We start from the raw sequence: 21466 nt of genomic DNA, 5'->3' as shown, positions 1-21466 counted from the left end.
GATGAGGAAACAGGGGCTTGAACTAGTTAAAAATGTGATATCTAGCAAGGATTTTAGCCCAGAGTCTAATGGCAGAGCCTGCAGACTTCACTTGTGAGCTACACTCTTTCAAGGGTGTAGTTTTGAGCTTTCAGGAGTGATTTTTGGATCATGTTGGGCATGAAGATTTATTCATGGAAAGATGGTCTTAGAAGGTCTAGCAGGAGTCTTTCTTTTATAGACCAAAATGCATTTTTGTTGATTGTTTCTCTATATATGTGAGAACATGGTATAATTCCCATGCTACAATGTTGTACTGAAACTTTAAAACACCCATGGGAAATCAAATATGGGGATATTTTCCCAACAGAAAACTTAGCTCCTGGTGAGTATATCAAGTTCTCAACTTCATGGTGAGTAGTATTGTAGAGTATGGGAGACATACATAAAGTACCACAGAAGCAGTGTGCTCAGCTATTAACACCGACCATGGGAACAGTTGACGTTTATTTATTTGATGGTGGACTACCAACAGGCAAAACTGTACAGCTAAAGTCGGAGAAATTGGATAACTGACATGACTTTTAATGAGGTCAAATAAAAAAATTTAAAAATATGTATGTATGATTGCATTAAGACACACATAGACAACTACTGTTAGACAAACAGACACTGAACTGACGGCAGGAAGATCTTGTAGTAGAACTTCAGCTGTCATTATTCTATTTTCACACCTTTGAGAATGTTTAAGCCTTATATAAAAAGAAGAAGTGATACACAGAGGCCTGATAGTGATCCCTGTCAGTAGTTCCGGGAAAGGATAAACTAAAAGGATGGAGTGGGCAATAGCAACAGTGGACACCTGGGTACCCCCCAGCCTTCTCCATGATGGCTCAGTTCTTTTTTTCCCTCTACAACTTGTAATTAAAATTTCGTCATAATGAATAGTGTCTTGGGGCTCAAAAAAAAAAAAAAAATCCCAACAAAATTCTGGGTTCTGGATGCAAACATTACTGTGTAATACAATTATTAAATACCCACAAGATAACCTATGCTTTAATAATAAAGATCTTTGATACTAAGGTTTTTAATTTCTGCTAGCTTCTACTTAACCATTCTTTCAGAGGTTACTTTAGACATATTTATTAAATACATTCTGTAAAACATAAGAACTAATGCACATTCTCAAGGTCACACACAGTGACAGATTGCAGGAACACATTTACTCCTTGCTGTATATAGGTTGCATATAAGAAACATGGGCTGCACATTTTAGTGATCCATGCAGTGTAGGCTCACAGAAAAGAAAGAAAAACCAACAATGATAACAAGCAAACAATGGTCAGCCATGAAAACATACCCTCCCAGTCACTTAAAAGCAAAATACCAGCACTGACAGCTTTGTCAAAACCATGCTGGGCACAGTTGATACTGGTTAGAAGGGCCACAAAGGACACTGGCAACCAGGAATTTTCCTGGCTTTCGACATGGGGTTCAGACTAAGCTCTCCTCAAATGGCTTTTCCCTATACGGCAGGCATTAATTAGCTAAAGAAGCATTTCAGGCTTCAAATAAAAACAATCAACCTTCACTGAAAAGCTGAAAATTGTCTCTTTTTGAGTCTCTGGTCCTAGAAGCAGCTTGCTGTAGGTCCTTAAGGCAAATGCCAGGGCTCAAACAAATTGGAGAGCAGTCTCGAGATGTAAACAATAATATCACAACCAAGAAGTTACAACCTTGGACAAAGCTTTTCACAAGAAAGCCTAGCTGGGTTACCGGCTAGACTGGCTTCTTGGCTTTTGAAGTTTATGGGTTTTATATACTAGAAGTACTGCATATGCTTTTTTCTATTATAGAGACTTGTGGACTAGATAAAACTTCATGGTGTTGTTCACAAAACAAAAATGTAAGCCACTCAAAAATCTCGCAATGTTTTGGGTTTGTTTTTGTTTGTTTCCTGTTCAGATTTTACTTTTATGGTTGGCATATGGAAAGCCAAACTGGGAAATCATAATGTTGGAGTATTTTAAGGGCATGCCATTGTAGATATTAACAAGCTTATTTATACAGTAAGATCTCTGCAGAAAGTGCTCTGCCCGATGCCACATTCCAGAATAGCCATTGGTTTCTTTCTCCAAACTGACCATGTTTATAGGTTTCACAAATATCCCTGAAGGCTTCCCAGTATGCTTGGTGATGATGAAATTCATAACAATATCATCACAGTTTTGAGTCTCATCGATCAACGCATGGACGGCTGTTGGCTGTTTCTGAAAGAGTTCAAGGTATTTGCTGTTGAAGAAGGAGGCTCCAATGAGCACCATAGAGTACTGGTCACCATTTCCGAACCCAGGTGTCTGCAGCTCAAAACCTCCATAACTGTAGATACCTGATGATGTAGAGACGTGTTTTCTAGGTACAAATCCTACAATCTGATCAGGAAATTGCTAAAAAGAGGAGGAAAGGAACAATTAAATGTGGATAAAGACAAAAATGCTTACTTATTACCAAGGATGTAGCTGACTCATAAACTTTTCCTTACTCTTTATTTCTACATTTTTCTCATTTTTCACTCTAATTTCCTTCAACTCTAAAAAAACTTCATAACTTTGTTTCCTCATAAATTTGCAGCTTAAATTCCAACACAACTAAAACCTCTCTGAAAAATTCTTACCTTACAAACAGTCTCCTGATTCTAACATCTCATCCAAACAAATTTTAGTCATCAGAGAGTCTAGTCCTTCAAAGTTTGCTGTAAGAAAAGCTGATTGTGCTGGGCTCAGTGGTGGTGCACACTCGTAATCCTAGCACTCGGGGCAGAGGCAGGCAGAATCTCAGTGAGTTTGAGGCCAGCCTGGTCTACAGAGTGAGTGCTGGCACAGCCAGGGTTACACACAGAGAAACTCTCTCTTGAAAAACTAAAACAAACAAATCCCTCCCCCAAACAACAACAAACAAAAAAGAAAAGCTGATCTCATCAAAATTATAGGATATAAGATGCAAGTGATCATTTTGAAAAGCTATTCTAATCTCTTAAGTATTTATAAAATTATACATCCATAGAACTGATAGTCTCACCCCTCCCCCAAGATAGGGTTTCTTTGTGTAGCTCTGGCTGTCCTTGAACTCTTTCTGTAGACCAGGTTGACCTGGAACTCAAAGAGATCTGCCTGTCTCTGCTTCCGAAGTTCTGGGATTAATGTGTGTGTCACTAATGCCCAACTACAGAACTGATTTTACTGCCTTTCATTGTTGATTTTAATGTTCTTGAAAGTCACTATTGATTTAAACAATGTCATATTTTTTTGCCCTCTCAGATTTTTATACTCCCTTTTCAAAAACATAATTTGAATAAGGAAATACAATATAAATTATGTAATTATTTACATATATATATACCTATAAGGTACATGGCAAGATCTTTGAAGAATGGATAGATAGTAGCAAAAATATTCTATGAAAGAAGAACTTATGAAAGGTAAGACAAAAAAGAAAAAACCAGCAAACAAAAGAAAACACTGAACTTAGAGGATTGAACGTATACAAGTTTAATTCATTATTGTGAATAATGTAAACTTCACCTAGTTTGAGTTTCACCTATCAAGGCTAGGGTTGTGCACACACACACAATCTAGGCTGAATTAAATTTTAATTAAAGGAGTGCAAGAGTGTAAGGTGGCTGTGCACACTGTGAGTGGGCGATTCCCAAGCCCTGAGAGGTTAGACGGCTGGAAAGGTCACTGGCTAAGGCAGATGGGGACACTGAGGATTTTGATAACTGTGTTGCTGGAGGCAGAGAGGATGTTCAGGTGATGGATAGAGGAAAAAGGCTAGTAGGCTCCAAAGATGTACCATTACACACTCCATGTTCTCAAAAAATCTCACAGGCAAGAGGACAGCAGGGTAAGGCACCAAGGGGATGGGAATACTGTACATGTATTGGCACAGGTGACTGTCTCTCCCTTTTTTTTGAAAACACACCAAATGCCTACAGATTGGGAAAGGATCTTCACCAACCCTATATCTGACAGAGGGTTAATATCGAAAATATATAAAGAACTCAAGAAGTTAAACACCAACAAACCAAGTAATCCAATTAAAAAATGGGGTATGGAGCTAGACAGAGAATTCTCAATAGAGGAATAGCGAATGGAGAGGAACTCTTAAAGAAATGTTCAATGTCCTTAGTTATCAGGGAAATGCAAATCAAAATGACCCTGAGATTTCACCTTACATCCATCAGTATAGCTAAGATCAAAAACTCAAGTGACAACACAGGCTGGAGAGGATGTGGAGAAAGGGGAACCCTCCTCCATTGCTGGTAGGAATGTAAACTTGTACAACCACTTTGGAAATCAATATGGTGCTTTCTCAGACAATAAGGAATAGTGCTTCCTCAAAATCCGGCTATAGCATTTCTAGGCATATATCCAAAATATGTTCAAGTATACAACAAGGACATTTGCTTAAATATGTTCATAGCAGCTTTATTCATAATAGCCAGAACCTGGAAACAACCCAGATGTCCCTCAACTGAGGACTGGATGCAGAAATTGTGGTACATTTACACAATGGAATACTACTCAGCTATTAAAAACAAGGAAATCATGAAATTTGCAGGCAAATGGTGGGATCTAGAAAAGATCATCCTTTTGTGCCAGTTTGGTACTTTTTTTTCTCTATTAACAGTGAGGTATTATGATTTCCAAGTGAGGTATCCCAGAAGCAGAAAGACACACATGGGACAGACTCACTTATAAGTGGATATTAGACATATAATATAGGATAAACACACTAAAATCTGTACACCTAAAGAAGCTAAGCAAGAAGGAGGACCCTGGGGTAAGATGATCAATCCTCACTCAGAAAGGCAAATGGGATGGACATCAGAAGAGGGAGAAAAAAGGGGACAGGCCCTACCACAGAGGGCCTTTGAAAGACTCTACCCAGCAGGGTATCAAAGCACATGCTGAGACTCATAGCCAAACTTTGGGCAGAATGCAGGGAATCTTATAAAAGAAGGGGGAGATAGAAAGACCTGGAGGGGACTGGAGTGCCAGTCTATTGCCACAAGGAGAGCAATAGAACCAAAGGGCTCAGGGGTCTTTTGTGAGACTGATACTCCAACCAAGGACCATGCATGAAGATAACCTAGAACCCATGCATATATGTAGCCCATGACAGCTCAGTCTCCAAGTGGGTTCCCTAGTAATGAGAACAGAGACTGTCTTTGACATGAACTCAGTGGCTGAGTTCATCTTTGATCACCTCCCTCTTATGGGGGAGCAGCTTTACCGGGACACAAAGGAGAACAATGCAGCCAGTCCTGATAAGACCTGATAGGCAAGGGTCAGAAAGGAAGGGAAGGAGGACCTCCCCTATCAGTGGACCTGGAGATGGGCATGGGAGGAGATGAGGAAGGGAGGGAGGGATTAGGAGGGAATGAGGGAGTGGGCTACAGCTGGGATACAAAGTGAATAAACTGTAATTAATAAAAAATTAATTAATTAAAAAACCAAAAACTTTTAACTTGGAAAAAAAAAGAAAATACACCAAATTATGAAGAGATGCAAGCTCACCGCATAGTCAGATACTCCTGGTCAATGGACTAAAATGGTTCTTGATATTTTAGGAATATAATTTTAAGTACCATTTATAGTTCTTTATACTTTTATTCAAATTGCTATAACCAATCACATTCTTTATATTGTACCTGATCCTATGTTTCTATGTAGGGTAGACTGTTTTTTGTTTGTTTGTTTGTTTTGTTTTGTTTTTTTAACTCTTAAACAGAAATCCCAGAGCTGGAGACCTTTTTGCCTAAGAAAATTTTATTTACAGGGCAGAAAAAAGCTGTTAATAGAGAAAAAAAGTACCAAACCGGCAGCTTTTAGAAGTCTGGCATTGGCAGGGCACCGGTATTGGCATATACCCTTCATGTCCCATGCTGTTATGCTCTAGGTAGCCTTGGAAGGACTTACTGCAAATCTGATAATCTATCAAACGTTTTGCACACAGTTACGGATTCAGGTAATTTGTAATGCAGCTTGTAAAGCTTGGCTATTATCAGTATATGTTCATGGGAGAGCTAGCGAGCAATTTTCGCTTGTTCATTCAAGCTGGCACTTAGGGAAAACCGAGCCAAAAGGAACACCTGCCGCTACAATGACACACATGGAATTATTACTTCAGAATTCCTCTACATGGTCTGAACCAGGATGCAATTTTGTTCAGGTGAGAAATGCTTTCTTTTATAACAAAGTTCTTACATTGTTAGTACACAAATGCATTTTTTCATTTGAGACACAAATGGTCTGGGGAAAATTTTTCTGTACTGTAGTCTTGGCTGTACCAGATCATTTCATTGTTTTTGGAAAGCTAATTCTACCCTTTCTTCCTATTACACCAAAATGTTAAGCCAACTTTCATGCTGTCTTAATGGAAACTCTTGACTGGCCTATGGTAATTTCATCTATGTTTTAGTAGACTCCACATTAAACTAAGCTGTCCTGATTAGGTATTACATGGATAAAACTTTATCCATACAGCATCATAAAAGATATAGCAACCTTACCTGCCAAATTGAGAAAGCAAAAACAAGGTCCTGAGCACTAATAAGTGTGTCATCATCGACCATTAACACCGCTGCAATGAAAAGAATAAAGATACATTGAACAGACTGGAAAGGAGTAAAAAAAAATGAGTAAGATATAGTTGTGTCTATACAGACCATCCAAATTGAGTATTTTTGAACCCAATCAGTAAATTAAGGATGTATTCTTAAAGGGTTTTGTGTGGTAGGAAAAAAAAAAGTGTCTGAGGGGAAAATATTATCATTAAATTATAATCCATCAACCCAGAAACTAATGAAACCTTAAAAAAAAGCCAACGTACTTTTAAGAAAATCACACCCTGGGAAGAAAAGAGCGATACAAATACATTACGTGTAAATGTCACTGTGCTGGCTGGCTTTATGTCAGCTTTACACAGGTATGGTCATCTAAGCGGAGGGATCCTCTGCTGAGTAAAGGTCTCCATAAAATCAGGCTGTAGGCAAGCCTGTAGGGCATTTGCTTAATCAGTGATTGAGTGGGGAGAGCTAATCCCATTGTGCATGGTTCTAGTCCCTGGGTTGGTGGTTTTATAAAGAAACCAAGCTGAGCAAGCCATGGGGAGCAAGCCTGAAAGCAACACCCCTCCAAAACTTCGGCTTCAGCTCCTGCCTACAGATTCCTGTCCTGACTTCTTCAGTGATGAATACTGATGTGGAAGTGTAAGCCAAATGAACCCTTTCCTCCTCATGTTGCATTTGGTCATGATGTTTCATCACAGTGACAGTAACCCTGATAAGGACAGTCATCTCATGACTTTTTCTGTAGTGAATAACATACACTGTGTATACTATGCCATACAGCATACCATAGTCCCTTTGTTATCATTACAAGATGTATGGGATTTCCTCCCCCAAGAAGCTTCCTGTTGGAATCTTGGAAACTGCTTCTTAAGTGTCTCAAAGTGTTTTTGTTTGTTTGTTTGTTTTAACGACAACTTCCCCGAAAGCCAGAAGTCCACCCATCAGTCCTCAGGAGCCTTTCCAGACTCAGAACCCAGCTCTGACTCACCATTGGTTTCTAGTTCAGGGAAGACCTGGAGTCGGTTTCTCATTTTGTTTGCGGTTTGTGGTTTGAAGATGACAGGGACTGGATGAGGCCCTAGAGAATTCCATAACTCCTCTGGTCCCTTCTCTCCCACGTTGTTCCATACCACAATCACTTTGTGCAGGTTCGGTACTGCCTGGTAATGATTCAGGAGTCTTAGTAGGAGGTCTGTTCTGTTGTATGTCTGCATGATGAGAGTGAAGGAGTCCAGGGAGGGCCTGCTCTGGGATTTGATCTCCCTGCGCAGAGTGAGCATTTTGTCTTCTTTGATGTTGGGTAGTAAGTTGGTCAAGGCTCCGGCTACGAGCAGTAACACCAGGATGACCACCAGGGAGAAACGAAGCACTCGAATCCCCATAACTCTCCCCGGGAGTTTGCAGATGTGGCAACACCTGGAGTAGAGATGGGAACCAAACACAGTCACCATGTTTTAATTAATCCACTGGTCACTCTTATCAGGGTGTTAAGTTGAGTTCTCCATTCTTTTGTAAAGAGATTTAACAGATTTAAAAAAAAAGTAGTCTTACATTCTTTTATTCTTTAAAAAAAGCACATTTTTATCAGTTTGTTTTAGAATATCATACAATGTATTTTGACCATATTTACTTCCCATCTCACTCCTCCCCACAGCTCCTCCCAGATCCACCACCATTTCCTTACCCCTTCTTGTCCCTGTTTATTTTTTTAAATAAGCCACGGAATCTAGTTTGTGCTGGCCATATGTGCCTAAGCTTAGGTCCATCCTCTGGAATGTAGTCCAACTTTAAAAAGAAAGAAAGAAGAATCTGTTTCTCCCTCACCCTGAAGCATCAACCGTCAATAGCTCTCAGGGCTGGGAACACATGGTACCTCCCTGCCCATGTTAGAATGTTGATTAGCTTGATATCGTACAGGCAGCAACCACAGTTGCTCTTTTCTTCCTCCTCCTCTTCCTCCTCATTCTCTCCCCACTTCTATTTCCCCTCTACTCTTCCTCCATCTTCTCATTTGACAGTTTAGATGCTCACAAGGATTCAATAACTATTCCAGGACTATTAAACAATTTGAAGAATGGCACTAGGCTTTCCAGCAGTAAAATCTATGCCTAGATGCCAGGTTGCTCATCACTGTGGCCTGTGCTGTTCTGCCTGGATTCACAGGTTGAAGTAGGTGCTTCTGGTGGTTTGAATGAACATAGCCCCTACAGGCTTATATTTGCATACTTAGTCCTCAGTTGATGAACTATTTGGAAGGATTAGGGCGTGTGAACACCCTTCTTGGAGGAGTGTGTTTTCAGGAAGAGTGGGTTTTCAGGTTTCAAAAGCCCTCTCCAGGCCCACTGTCTCTGTCTCTCTCCTTTGCCTCTGTCTCTGTCTCTCTCTCAGCCTGCTGTCTACAGAGTTGAGATGTAAACCTCTCAATTACTTCTCCAGCACCATGCCTGCTTGCCTGCCACCATGTTCCCTGTCATGATAATGATGGACTAACTCTGAAATTCTAAGCAAGCCCCAATTAAATGCTTTCTTTTGTAAGTGTTGTCTTGGCCATGGTGTCTCTTTACAGCAATGAAACAGTAACGAAGACAGGGCTCTTGTACTTCCAAAGACCACATCTCATAGCACAGTTCTCAAGATCTGGTGATGCACACTGCAAACCCAGTATTCAAGAGCTTGACACAGGAGGACTGCAAGGTCCATGCCAGCTTGGGCTTCATTATTTATACTAAGACCTTACTGCAAACAAAAGAAAACAGTCTTTCAGAGCCAGCCATGGAGTAGCAGCAATGACCACAAAACTAGAGAGGACAGCTTGGAGACTCACAAGTCAGAAAGTTCTACCTAATCAACCTCTGCAATATACAGATGTGAAGAAAAGGTTAAATCCTACTGTCAGTTTTACAGACTTAGAAATGATTTTATGGCTTCACACATTATCATTTCCAGGATTGCTACCTCCTGCTCTAACACTGATGGTTTTTAATTTCTGCTTCTGATTCCAGACGATTCATTACTCCACAAACCTCCACTATGCTTTTCAGGCATGTCCTTACATTGTATTTTCTGCAACTGTGTCTCGTATCCACTTTGTCAATGTACAATTTTATGCAGCTTGTTGTAGCTGCCGCCATCTTGATAACCTCCTTGACTGACCCTGAGTAGGAAGCTGGCCTTGCCTGCATGGTTTCCCAGTACACCATAAACAGAAAAAACAAAACAAAACAACAACAACAAAAACGAGTGGATTCACCAGGCTTTACTCTTAGTCCCTGCTCTAGGCATGTGCCTGAGTATTTAACAGTATCTCAAGATAAAACAGGTAGAGTCTAGACAAAATGGCCATATTAGAACCACCCTGTAAATATACCCTTTTGTGATCCACACTGAGGAGCTCTTGCTGGTGTTTCTGCCACTGAGAGCCACACTTCTGTGTCAATTTCCCAATAATTTCTGCATCTGTCTGCCTTTCTTCCTTTGGCCTCATGGAACTTTGGGGCCAGTCCTCACACACTAGGATCTAGACTACAAGTACGAAACCCAGACTGGAAAAAGAAAGTCACTGTCCAGAGAAATTTGCTAATGAAGAGACTAGATAAAAAACAAAACAAAACAAAAAAAACCAACCAGGAATTTCTGGTCAACATTATAAAAGTACCTTCAAGTCAACAAAAGAGATTTCTCGGGGTCAGAAGAAATATGAGGGTCTGGAAGGGAGAGACAGTTCTGTGGATGAAGCATTAGTCTTGCAAGCCTGAGGATCTGAGTTTGATCCTTAACACTCCTGTGAAAAGCTGGGTGTGGTGGTGAGCACCTGTAATCCCAGCACTGCAGAGACAGGGACAGCTGGGTTCTTGGTGATTACTGGCTTGTCAAGCTTAGTGGCTGAATGCCATGTCCCAGTGAGATTTTCCATTTCAAATAATCAGGATGACTAGAGTTTGAGAAATATACTACATGCTGACCTCTACCCTCCCTATACATGTGTGAGCACACACATGTATACAGAGAGAGAAAGAGAGAGAGAGAGAGAGAGAGAGAGAGAGAAAGAGAGATTATGAAATTATTATTACCCATGTGATTGTTTTGAGACATGGTCTTGGGATAGCTCATGCTAGTCTTGGGTGATGTAGCACAGGGTAACCTCCAACTTGAGGTAACTTGTCTCCTGGGTGCTGGTACTGCAACTGGACATTATTCCTGAGGACTATGATCCATCATCTACCCTCTTTTCACCTGTACTGAAACAATCTCTCTTCCTAGACTATATGGCAAATAGATACTCTCATTTATTGCCCACAACTGATAAAACATGAAGAAGCTCTAAGGACTTAGGACAGAAAATCAGGCCATGGTTGTTTCACAGGTATGGAAAACATACCGACACTACTATCCTTAATACAGAACCATCTTTATGTACTGGGCTGTTTCCTTCCACCTTCTTAGGAAGGCACAGTAGTGTTTAAACACACACACACACACACACACACACACACACACACACACACAGAGAGAGAGAGAGAGAGAGAGAGAGAGAGAGAGAGAGAGAGAGAGAAGAGCACATCTGAGGTCTTCATTAACATCTGTGGTTGAGCTCAGGAAACTACAGCTAGGCCAACTGTCCCACAAGCAACCCCTTAGGCTAGTCTAAGCAATCTTGTCTGCAAAGAAGACACCTTGCAGGAGCGTTGGGTTAAAACACACCAAGACCTCGCTTCATGTCAGGAAGCGTGTTCTGTAATGGTAGAAGATTTCCCTAGTTCAAGGGCAGAGAGAAATAGCCTTTACACATTCCTTTTAAGCTTTGGACAATGGAGAACTCAGGGAGGACATACATTCCTGTGACCATGTGCTGAGCCACATGCAGCTTAACTTATCTGTGTATTGTTTTGAGACAGAGTCTGTCTCTACATAGCCCAGACTGACCCTGACTGCACAGTCCTCCAGCCTTACCCTGCCGGGTGCTCTGATTGTAGAAATGCACCATCACGCCTGGCCTTAGAAAGCTTATTCATAAGGGCATGCCACAGAAGTCCAGACTTGAAAAGTAGTATTACTTTGACAGAAGGATTTCCTGAGAGTTTTCAAGAGTATTTGGTTTTGGACTATTTTTTGTAGTTTGTTTTATTAAGAAAAGCAATTTTGTGTTTCTTCCTCATGGGCTCACTCTGAGATATGAATAAAAAAAGTAGCGTCAGCTTTCATTCAATTATTTTTCAAGGGTAATCTAAAGCTTTAGAGCACAATATTTTCATTCCATGCACTCTTTTATTAGAACAACACATGCTACTAAGATAATCAACCAAAGATGCAGGAATTCCTAATCTTTATTCCAAAGGCCTGGAAATCCTTTAAGCACTATATTTAAAAGCAGGTGTCGTTAAACTCACGTACAGCACTGCATTGTCACTTATAAACGCACTCACGGTAAAGCAAGGCTTTACCAGCTGCAGTAAAGGACACCAGGATCATGATCTCGGTACCACGGTAGACAGCTGAATTGAAATGGCATGTTCTAAAACTTTGATGCGTTTCTACCCACTCACTACCTGTCACTCTAGTCTAGAAAAAGTGTTGGCGATTAATTACTATACAGAATTATAAACTGTTGACAATGTCAAACACTCCGGAGTGACAGCTTCCCTTTCATTTATACTTCTAAGATGGAGTTTATTCCCTGTGCCATCACACAAGTTTTCTCTTTCAAACACCTTCTAATCCCCTGCTTTACCTGTATCCGAAAGGTTTCAGAAGATCTGAATAATTTATGTCTTTAGAGATAGATCATAAATATTTCATTTGGCATTTATTAAATAATGCACTGCAATTAAATTATGCAAATTTTTAAATTTGCAAAGAGCAAGAGAGGATGAACTTTCTAGACTTCAGTACGAGGGGCACACTCATACTATTCAGTTCGAGAATAGCTGAAGTCTGTTCACTCTATTGTAGGCCCATTGCAAACCTTGATACACTCTAGAGAACAGTTCAAGTTTTCTTTTGTTGTTCTCTAAGGGAGGATCCTAGCACCTCACCCACAGCTAGCTTATGCTCTGAATGGGACATAAGGGAACACATCAGCAAGATGTAAAGAAATAAGAAGTAAATAAAACTGGGTACCTTGTTCTTGCTCTCAAGCCCAATTTTCTTCCTTTATTTTTTTTTCCGTTTTAAAACCCTGTCTGTGTTTATTTATTGATGTTCTGTCTCGCTTGGAAGTGGATCTCATAGTTCCTTCCCTGCTTCTTTTGAGACAGAGTCTCTTTATGTAACCCTCCTGGTCTGAACTCACTCTGTAGATCAGGCTGGGCTTGAACTCAGATCTACCTGCCTCTGCCTCCCTAGTGCTGGGAAAAAGGTGTGCATCACCATACCCAGCTCATAGCTCTCTTCATCTATGTTTTCTGTTCTCTCTCATCCCCATGACCACACTAGATGAAATATAAATAATAAACCCTGCAAACATCAGCATAAAACAACAAGGTCTTTTTTTCTCTCCTTGTCTCTAGAGAGAAAAAAAAAATTAAGGTTCTTCCAGTGATTATTTCTACCTGCACCTATGCTCACACCTTAGTTCTTTATGGGTAAAGAACACATCCTTTTGGTTATTTTGATAAACTGTTATTCTGCACCAGAGGGTTTTCTGTTTGTTTGTTGTTTTAACCAGAAATTATTGTATCACCCAGGCAATAGCTGCACAAGTCTGGAGAGATTTTGGGTTGTCACAATGGACAGGGAGATACTATTTGCTATCTAGAGGATAGATGTCAGGGGTGCTGCTAAACATATCACAATGACCAGGATAGCACCTGTTATGGCCAAAGTGTCAAGGTGGAGCAGCTTTGCTCTATGTTTTAGCTGCCTAATAAGAGCCACTTGAATGTGATAGGTAAGACTACTAGTCAGTCCTCTGCTATTTGTTATGCTCAAGCATAAGAAGGTACAAAGCTGTCAGAGATGCCCCAATTTTTTTTTGTTTTCTCGAGTCAGGGTTTCTCTGTGTAGTCTTGGCTGCTCTGGACTTGCTTTGTACACCAGGCTGGCCTTGAAATCACAGAGCTCTTCCTGCACCTGCCTGCCTGAGTGTTGGGATTACAGGCATATACCACCATGACTGGCTGATGTCCCAATATTTACTCGCCTCCCCACACAGTTGGGACAGTATCTCAGAGGCATCTAAAGCCAGTTTCTTCTTTCTATGGATCAAGACTTGGGGTCCAGGGAGAGACACTTGCCTAAAGTCATGCAGCTGCACTGGGATACACAGCAGCAGCCACGTAGGCAAGGCAAGCTTTTCTGCATGCCATGACTGTCTACTATGGCATGGCTGTCACTAAAGTACCTGGCAAGAAATGTAAAAATTAATTCTCTGTGTATAAGAACATTTTTATAGCTTTAATGAGATGTGAACATTCCATAAAATGCACCCAGATAAAGAACACGGTTCCATGTTCTAATACCCTCACAGGGTTTTGGAAACATCATGACATTTTTGCTGTTGTTGTTTTAAGATGGGGTCTTGCCATGTAGCCCAGGCTGGCCTCAAATTCTCAATCTTGTTGCCTCAGCATCCTGAGTGCTGAAAAAGCAGGCAAATGCCAATAAGTCATGTTCATGATTTATTTTTAAAACACTTTTGGTGCACCAAGGTAACTCAATTTCCATTTATCTCATCCTTCCCCAGCCCCAGAAAACCACAAATTTGCTTTCTGTCTCAATGAATTTACCTATTCTAGTCATTTCAATGAAGGGACTATACAATATATGGGTTTTTTTTTTTTTTAAATCTTACTCTTTTACTTAGCAAAAGCATTTTTAAGTTTTATACACAGACATAGGCATCTCTGTTTTGGTATGTATATGTATGTAATGTGCATATACATTCTGAATGTGTGTGAAAGCCAGAGTCCAACATTGGTGTCTTCCTCAATTACTATCTACTTTCCTGACTGAGGAAGGCTCTCTTGCTGACCCAGGAACTTGCAAATTCAGCTAGTCTAGCTCACCAGCTTGCCTCAGGAACCTGTCTCTGCCTCTGGAGGGAGCACAGGAATTAGTGGGCATGCCATACCTGCCTGGCATTTATGTGAGATCCTTGCATTTGTACGGCAAGGACTTAAATACTGAATCTTATTCCTAGTTGCCCCCATTCTGTTTTTACTGCCAGATAACATTCTGTTTATACAGGTATTTCACATTTTTCCTATCTGTTCATTAATGGGTGGGCATTTTGGCTGCTTCCATATTTGGGATATTATCAATATTGTTGCAATGAACATTTGCATGTAAATGTTTATGCAGACATTTGTTATTTCTCTTGAGTAAATGCTGAGCAGAGGAATTGCTGAGTTATGATGTGAGGAATGTTTAAATTTCAGAAAGTGATTTCTGGAAGATCATCATTGGAATTTTTAAAAATGTGGATATTCAGTAAAGTAAGAAAGTAAACAATAGACAGTAAATGATGTGAGTCATGAATCTGTGTATGTAGTTAAACAGGAAGGGAAATCTAAATTATCCAAGACACACTATTTATCGACCGTCCCCAGAAGCAGTACTGCTGAATTCTTTTCTCGGGGCTAGTTTCTTCAGACTGGAATAGCAATAATTATGCAGAGAGAAGCTGTAAACAAATATGCCAAAGTAGAGCAGGAACAAAAAAAAAAAGTCTTCTGGCTCGTCAGGTAGAAACACAGGGAGCAGCTTGGCACCCGACAACGAGGAGCTGCCGCTTTTATCTTGATACCACAGATGGCAGAAGAATGGTAACTATTCTGCCATTTCGCTGCGAGTTTTGCCCAATACAGTACAGGCGGTTTCTCTTTGGGCTCATTCTCCAGGATATGTACTTACATAAAAACTGATGATTACAGACTGCAGATGCTCAGAAAAAGGCCTTCATCTGCCAGGCTATAAAACCATCCCAAGGTGGAATGCACAGGTCGATTAAAAAACGTGAAGCCATGGAAAACGAGAGTGGGAAGAGACAGCTACCAATTGCCTAGTGGCTTCTGGCCAGGTGTATTGCATACAAATAACACTGTCCAAACTGAGGCAGAGGGGCTGGTAACACAGAGCAAGCCGACCTCTGTATTAGCCATTTGCCTCCAGAGCACTTCCTTCTGCCCATGTGAGCTAACTTCTCCTTGACTCTTCCAAGCATCACCAGCACTGTGCAACTTTCCCTCACTGCTCTCCATCCTGTGTGCTCCTGTAAACTACAGGCCTGGAGATACACCTTGTTTCCAGGTATTACAACTGTGCCTTCAGCAGCTGTTCCAGAGTGGATTTACCTCTTTATTTTGAGTGGGGACTGGCCCTTCCTGTGCATGAATGGGGAGGTGAGAGGACAACTTGTAGGAGTCATTTCTCTCCTTTGTGTGAGTCCTGGGGACTGCCCTCAGGTTGACAGGCTGGTGCTTTTACTTGCTGAAACCTTGCTGAACACCTCACTGTTCTACTGTGTGGCATTTTGAGGAAGTCTGTGGCAATCTTAATGAATCATAATAGGATCTGGCTCATTGTTTGAGTCATGCTGTACCTCCTAATAGCTGAATGGACTGAGGGAATCTGTGTTTAAATTGCCCTAATTTTTGCTATGGATCCCTAAAACATTAATTAGAATAAACACGAATGTAAATTAGGTCCATAAGAGAGCACCCAAGAAATGTTTCCCTATACAAAAGATCTGGGCAGTCACCATCATCAGGTAAGAGACAAAAAGAGTAAAAAATGTGACTTTAAGCCCAAACCACACAGGCCATTTCCCTTCCTTCCTTCCTACCTTCCTTCCTTCCTTCCTTCCTTCCTTCTTTTACATTCATGGGGATTTTATTTTTAAATTTTTAATTTAATTTTATTTATATACTTATTTATTATAATTTATTCACTTTGTATCCCTACTGCAGCCCCCTCCTTTGTCTCCTCCCAGTCCCACCCACAATCCCTCTTCTGTCCCTATGCCCTTTCCCTAGTCCCCTGGTAGGGGAGGACCTCCTTCCCTTCTATCTGACCCTAGCCTATCAGGTCTCATCAAGACTGGCTGCATCACTTTAGTGGGGAAAGCACACACAATCCATGGTGCTCTCTCCTGTCAACAAATACGTATGTTCTTACCATGTGCCCAGCACTGTGGAAAAGAGAGGCAGACATAGCTCCTGCCCTCACTTAGCTTAGGGATAGCAACAGAAGTTGTCAGAGCCCTCCTCCCTCCATGCTATACAACAGTTCCAACTGATAGCATTTCTAGTTTTTGGAGAGAAAAAAAGGGGGGGGGACACTTTATTTTGTAAATGGGACAGCTGGGACAGATTTTGAAAAATACTTCCTGAATCACAGACAAAATGGTGGTCCAGAATCAAAGTCCTAACTCATACTTGAGTCACTTTGTATTCTCCCCCCATCTTGCGGGGTTGGAGGGGCATTTTCACAGACTAGAGGAGTATTTCATATATAGAGGTAATGGGAGCCGGTGTAGGCTCAGTGACAGAGTGCATGCTTAGTGTATGTGAAGTCATAGATAAACTGGTAAAAACAGGCCAAGATACTGTGGCACAATCTTAGAAAGACCTCCATCCACTTTAATGAAAGGAAGGAAGGAAGAAACTACAAGTATTGATTTTTATCCTAGAATCTGGACTATGATTTCAGTGAATCCACCTTAAGAGGCATTATGGTATTTTCTAATAGGTCCTGGTTCTAGCCAGAATTTTCCTTTTTGTTTTTTGAGACAGGATCTTGTTACATAGCTAAGACTGGTATCTAATTCACAGTCCTCATGGCTTAGCCTCTCCAGGGCGAGGACTGCTTCCATGCCTGACAGAACATTTAGTTTCAAGAAAACAGAAACACCAATGTAGAAAATTTGAAGCCAGATATGGTGATGCACGCCTTTAATCCAAGCACTTAGAGACAGGGGCAGAGGTAGGTGGATGTTCTCTGAGACTTAACAGGCCAACTTGGGTAGTCAGGGCTACAGAGTGAGACCCTTGTGTCAATAAAACAGAAAATCGAAACACACAAAGAAAGACAAACTCAGGCTAAAATAGTGGTATCAAACCAACGTCATAACCTCATATTTACAATAGCAAGAAGAACAAAAAGAGACTCCCAAGTGTCCGTGGATGAATAAGTAATTATCCATTTGGGAAGTGTGCAGTATATACGGACACCAAACTTTTATTTTCCAGCCTCAAAAGGGAAGTTAAACTATGTGAAACAAATGCTCACACAAAAAGGACAACTATTATATGTCCTCACTTACATGACGTATTTAGTACAGCCAAACTCGTAGAAATAGGATGGAGACTCATGTTTGCCCAGGGCTAGGAGCAAGTGGATGAGGCTATCTTTTTTAAATTAATTAATTAATTAATTAATTAATTAATTAATTTGTTCTTCGTAGTGGATATAAAGTTTCAGTTTTGCAAGATGAAAAGTTCTGGAGATTAGTTGTGCAACAATATAAAAATACTTGAGAACTGTAAAAATGATTAAGGTGATATATTTTATTATATGTATTTTACCACACACACACACACACACACACACACACACACACACACACACACACAATTAAGAAACAGAATCTGTTACTTACCTCATTGTGCTACTAATATTTTATACCAGCATTCCTTAGGGCTTCAGGGCTTGATAGAACCAGGCTCTCTTGGTACTGTCAAAAGAGATCAAAGAAATTTTCTATGATGCTTTGAGTGACTTTTAAAAATTGCTATTCTATGCTCTAAAATTTACATTTGCTTAATAAGGCAAACAGTGTTTTCTTGTTGGCTGATGTTAACATTGTAGCACTTTGTCTTCAGATCTCTCAGAGGGTCCAGAAACAGAATAACCACAGGTCACCCCAGCTACCTAACACGGACACACTTGACACCAGAGCAAGCACATCATGAAGGGAAGCCAAGGACCATGAATATAGTCTGGATCACTATTCAGTTCCTAGAGTCACACGCATCTTTACCCTTAGCCACTGCTATAACTCCTTTACTTTCACTAGCACTTCATAGGACATTAATCTGATGTATCTAACAAACCAGGAGTCTAAAATAAGGTTGCACACAAATGCCAGCGTGGATTACTGAGGTTGACAGATGGCATCCTTGTCATTCTTGCTGTCTGTTATTGGAAAGGACCTGGACCAAGTGGAATTTCCGTCCTTTAATCCTCTCTGCTTTCAGCTCTCAATCTTCAACCACACGTCTCACTGCCCCCACATATAGTCATCACGATTAACGAAAAGCAACTAATTGACAACAGAGACAAATATTTAAAAGTTCATAATAGAAATAAACACATTTCTCCTTTAAAAAGTTCACAATAGAAATACATTACTAAGAATGTTTATTACTGTATCTATTTTATAGTCTTCCCTAGCCATTTCATCTTATAGTACATAAAGGAGCTATGACTATGTGGCTCCCAAGTACCTCATTTGACTGGAGACTTGCTAAGTACTGACACCAAAACAGAGTGGAGGGATCAAAAACATTCTTCTCCCAACTCTTCTTTCTTCATGATTAAAATTGTGGGAGTAAAGGAATGGGTTAACATACAGAGAAAGGCTCATTGAGCCATAGCTGTCTCTGTTCACTGTTTCAAATTCATCTCATGTCAAGCACCACACAATCCTAAAATGCTGGACTGAGTTGTCTTTACCTCTATCTCCCTCTCTTTACATGAACTTGTCCTCTCCATAAAACTGTTCCAGGAGAAGAACTTTAACTTATCTCGCTTTATAGTCTCCATACCCAACACAGAGCCTGAGGCATCCTAGATAGTCACCAAATGATAACTAAAGAGTCAAATTTTGACATGACAACATATATAGGGCAGATACTTTCTCAAGATCACAAAAAGAAGTGAAGCACAGTGGAAACAATTTCTATGCCTGGAACTTCCCCTGATTAAACAGTGTCCTGTGTGCTTTTTATTGCAAACTAGAATGCCTTTAACGCTGAACTGGCCATTACACTGTCCAGGGCTTAAAGATGTGAAACAGCACTGCCACTTTTAGAAAGAGGATCCCCACAAGAAGATATCTCTTATATCTTGGAGGGAGAAATATAGATTTAGGAGTCTCTGGAAACTGATAGAGCTGAAATGAAATTTCTTTAAATCATTTCAGAACTATTCAATAACGGGTAATGTGGCTTTCTCCCTAAGCCAGTTAAGCAATTTCAGATTTACAGCAGTGCAAGATGGAATACAGTTATTTCCAAAGGCAGAACAAAAAACACATAGGCTCAAATTTCAGCTGACCTTGATGAAAAGGCTGGAAATCAGTTGCTAAAACTTGATTATTCCTATGTACCATCCCTACCACCATATTGAAATAAAGCAGTCTTGAAGAAGAAAAATCAATTGCAATTTAGCCTTAAACTACCCAGTCTGCAACCAGTTAGGGCTACCCCAGCAATGCAGTAGGGTAAAATTCAAAGACTACACGTAAAAAAAAAAAAAAAAGTATTCTTTACAAAGTAAATGCTACTAAGGAAAACAATGAAATATAACCCAAGATAGGCAAAGACGAAAGACAAATGTCTGTCTTAGAACTTAATATATAGAATCAAGCCATTTTTACCAGCAGCTTTTAAAAATGAACATATTTTTTTAATTACAAGATATATATTTTTTAAAAATCAAAATACAGAATAAATCCTTCCTACACACAAAGTTCCAATAAAAAGGGCAAAACAGGCATAGATCCCAATTGGAAAATAAAAATAAAAATCAAGGAAGTGGTCTCACCTCCAGTGCAGAAGATTGCAGTGGGGACAGCAGGTTTATTTGCAGCTTGGTTAGCATAGAACAGAAGGGGAGCCTACTTGGCCCGCCTCTTTCTCATGTCCTTTCCTAAACCGGTATGCCAACCTCTCTGCTGGTCCAATTGATAACCTGGGAAATGCGCCGCCCCGCAAAATGAGTGCCTGGAGCGGGGGACAGTCCCTTGAGTGGCCACCCCTCCCTCCCTTTTGGTGACGCTCCACTTCCTGTTAGGCAAAAAGGCATTCCCGAGAAGCTCGGTTTTGTAGTTTCCAAGCCACCTCTCAAAGCCAGACCCCTTTTCTTAGTTTCCCCTTCTAGGTAACAACTTTTAATCATTCACGTGACGGGCCAGCTGACCTTGTCTAACACCCCCCCCCACACACACACACACAAGATCCTAATGTGTGTCATTTTACTAGCCCGGGCCCGCAAGGCTCATCCCCAGCGTCCCTCGCCCTGGTGTTCCAGCCAGCCAGCTTGTGTCTGCACCTCCTAAAATGAACCATAGCGACAGCTACTGTTCCAAGGTGCCCAGGATGCTGAAGGAACACGTACGCGTTTGTCTTCAGGGCTGCAAACAATTGAGGTTGCCAGGAGAGAAAAAGCACGAAGCGAACCTCAAGGCCATAGTCTCCTTGGCCCTCTTCCTAAAGGGCTTCTTTTAAATACCTTTAAGTGTTTCTTTTGCAAGGCACTCAACGACCACGTCCCGCGTGGCGCTCTCCACGGGCGGGGTGCACTCCCTTAGCGTGCACCTCGCGAAGCCATCCTCGCACATCCCGGGCAGTGGCAGCGCAGCACGTGGCCGCCTGGGTCCTCCGGTGATGCAGCCGCAGGCACAACCGGGATACGAGGTCCTCAGGGGGTTAATGCTGAAGGGGCAGGCGAGGGCTGCACTGCATCCGGGAACATTGGTGGTCGGCGATCCGGGTGGCTGACAGCGGGCCCAGCCAGCCAAGCCTGCAGAGAGTCTGCCGGGGATTTCCTCCGTGGGCTCCGGAGATGGGACACCCGGCTCCGCTGGCGATCCCCGGGCTTGCAGCCCCGACTTTCCGCAGCCCCCACAGCCCC

General features: G+C 41.2%; 1 protein-coding gene across 2 annotated transcripts; it reads right to left on the bottom strand.

Moving 5' to 3' along the window:
- Positions 1–469: 469 nt before the first annotated feature.
- On the bottom strand, positions 470–21461 carry Extl2 (exostosin like glycosyltransferase 2). 2 transcript variants are annotated; one of them, XM_055628258.1, is made up of 5 exons: positions 21065–21461; positions 18210–18284; positions 7602–8029; positions 6554–6624; positions 470–2426 (listed from the first exon to the last, which is right to left on the bottom strand). In XM_055628258.1, exons 2-5 carry the CDS (start codon positions 18212–18214, stop codon positions 1941–1943), a joined length of 990 nt encoding a protein of 329 aa, XP_055484233.1. In that variant the 5' UTR covers positions 18215–18284; positions 21065–21461; the 3' UTR covers positions 470–1940. The 2 variants fall into 2 exon arrangements, with proteins under 2 accessions (XP_055484233.1, XP_055484234.1); XM_055628259.1 differs by lacking the exon at positions 21065–21461 and adding an exon at positions 20378–20538.
- Positions 21462–21466: the final 5 nt, after the last annotated feature.

Source organism: Psammomys obesus, unplaced genomic scaffold (genome assembly GCF_907164565.1).
Source record: "Psammomys obesus unplaced genomic scaffold, mPsaObe1.curated_primary_1811, whole genome shotgun sequence".
Classification (NCBI taxonomy): domain Eukaryota; kingdom Metazoa; phylum Chordata; class Mammalia; order Rodentia; family Muridae; genus Psammomys; species Psammomys obesus.
The sequence above is the reverse complement of the archived record's forward strand: the minus strand, read 5'-3'. Positions and strand labels throughout refer to the sequence as shown.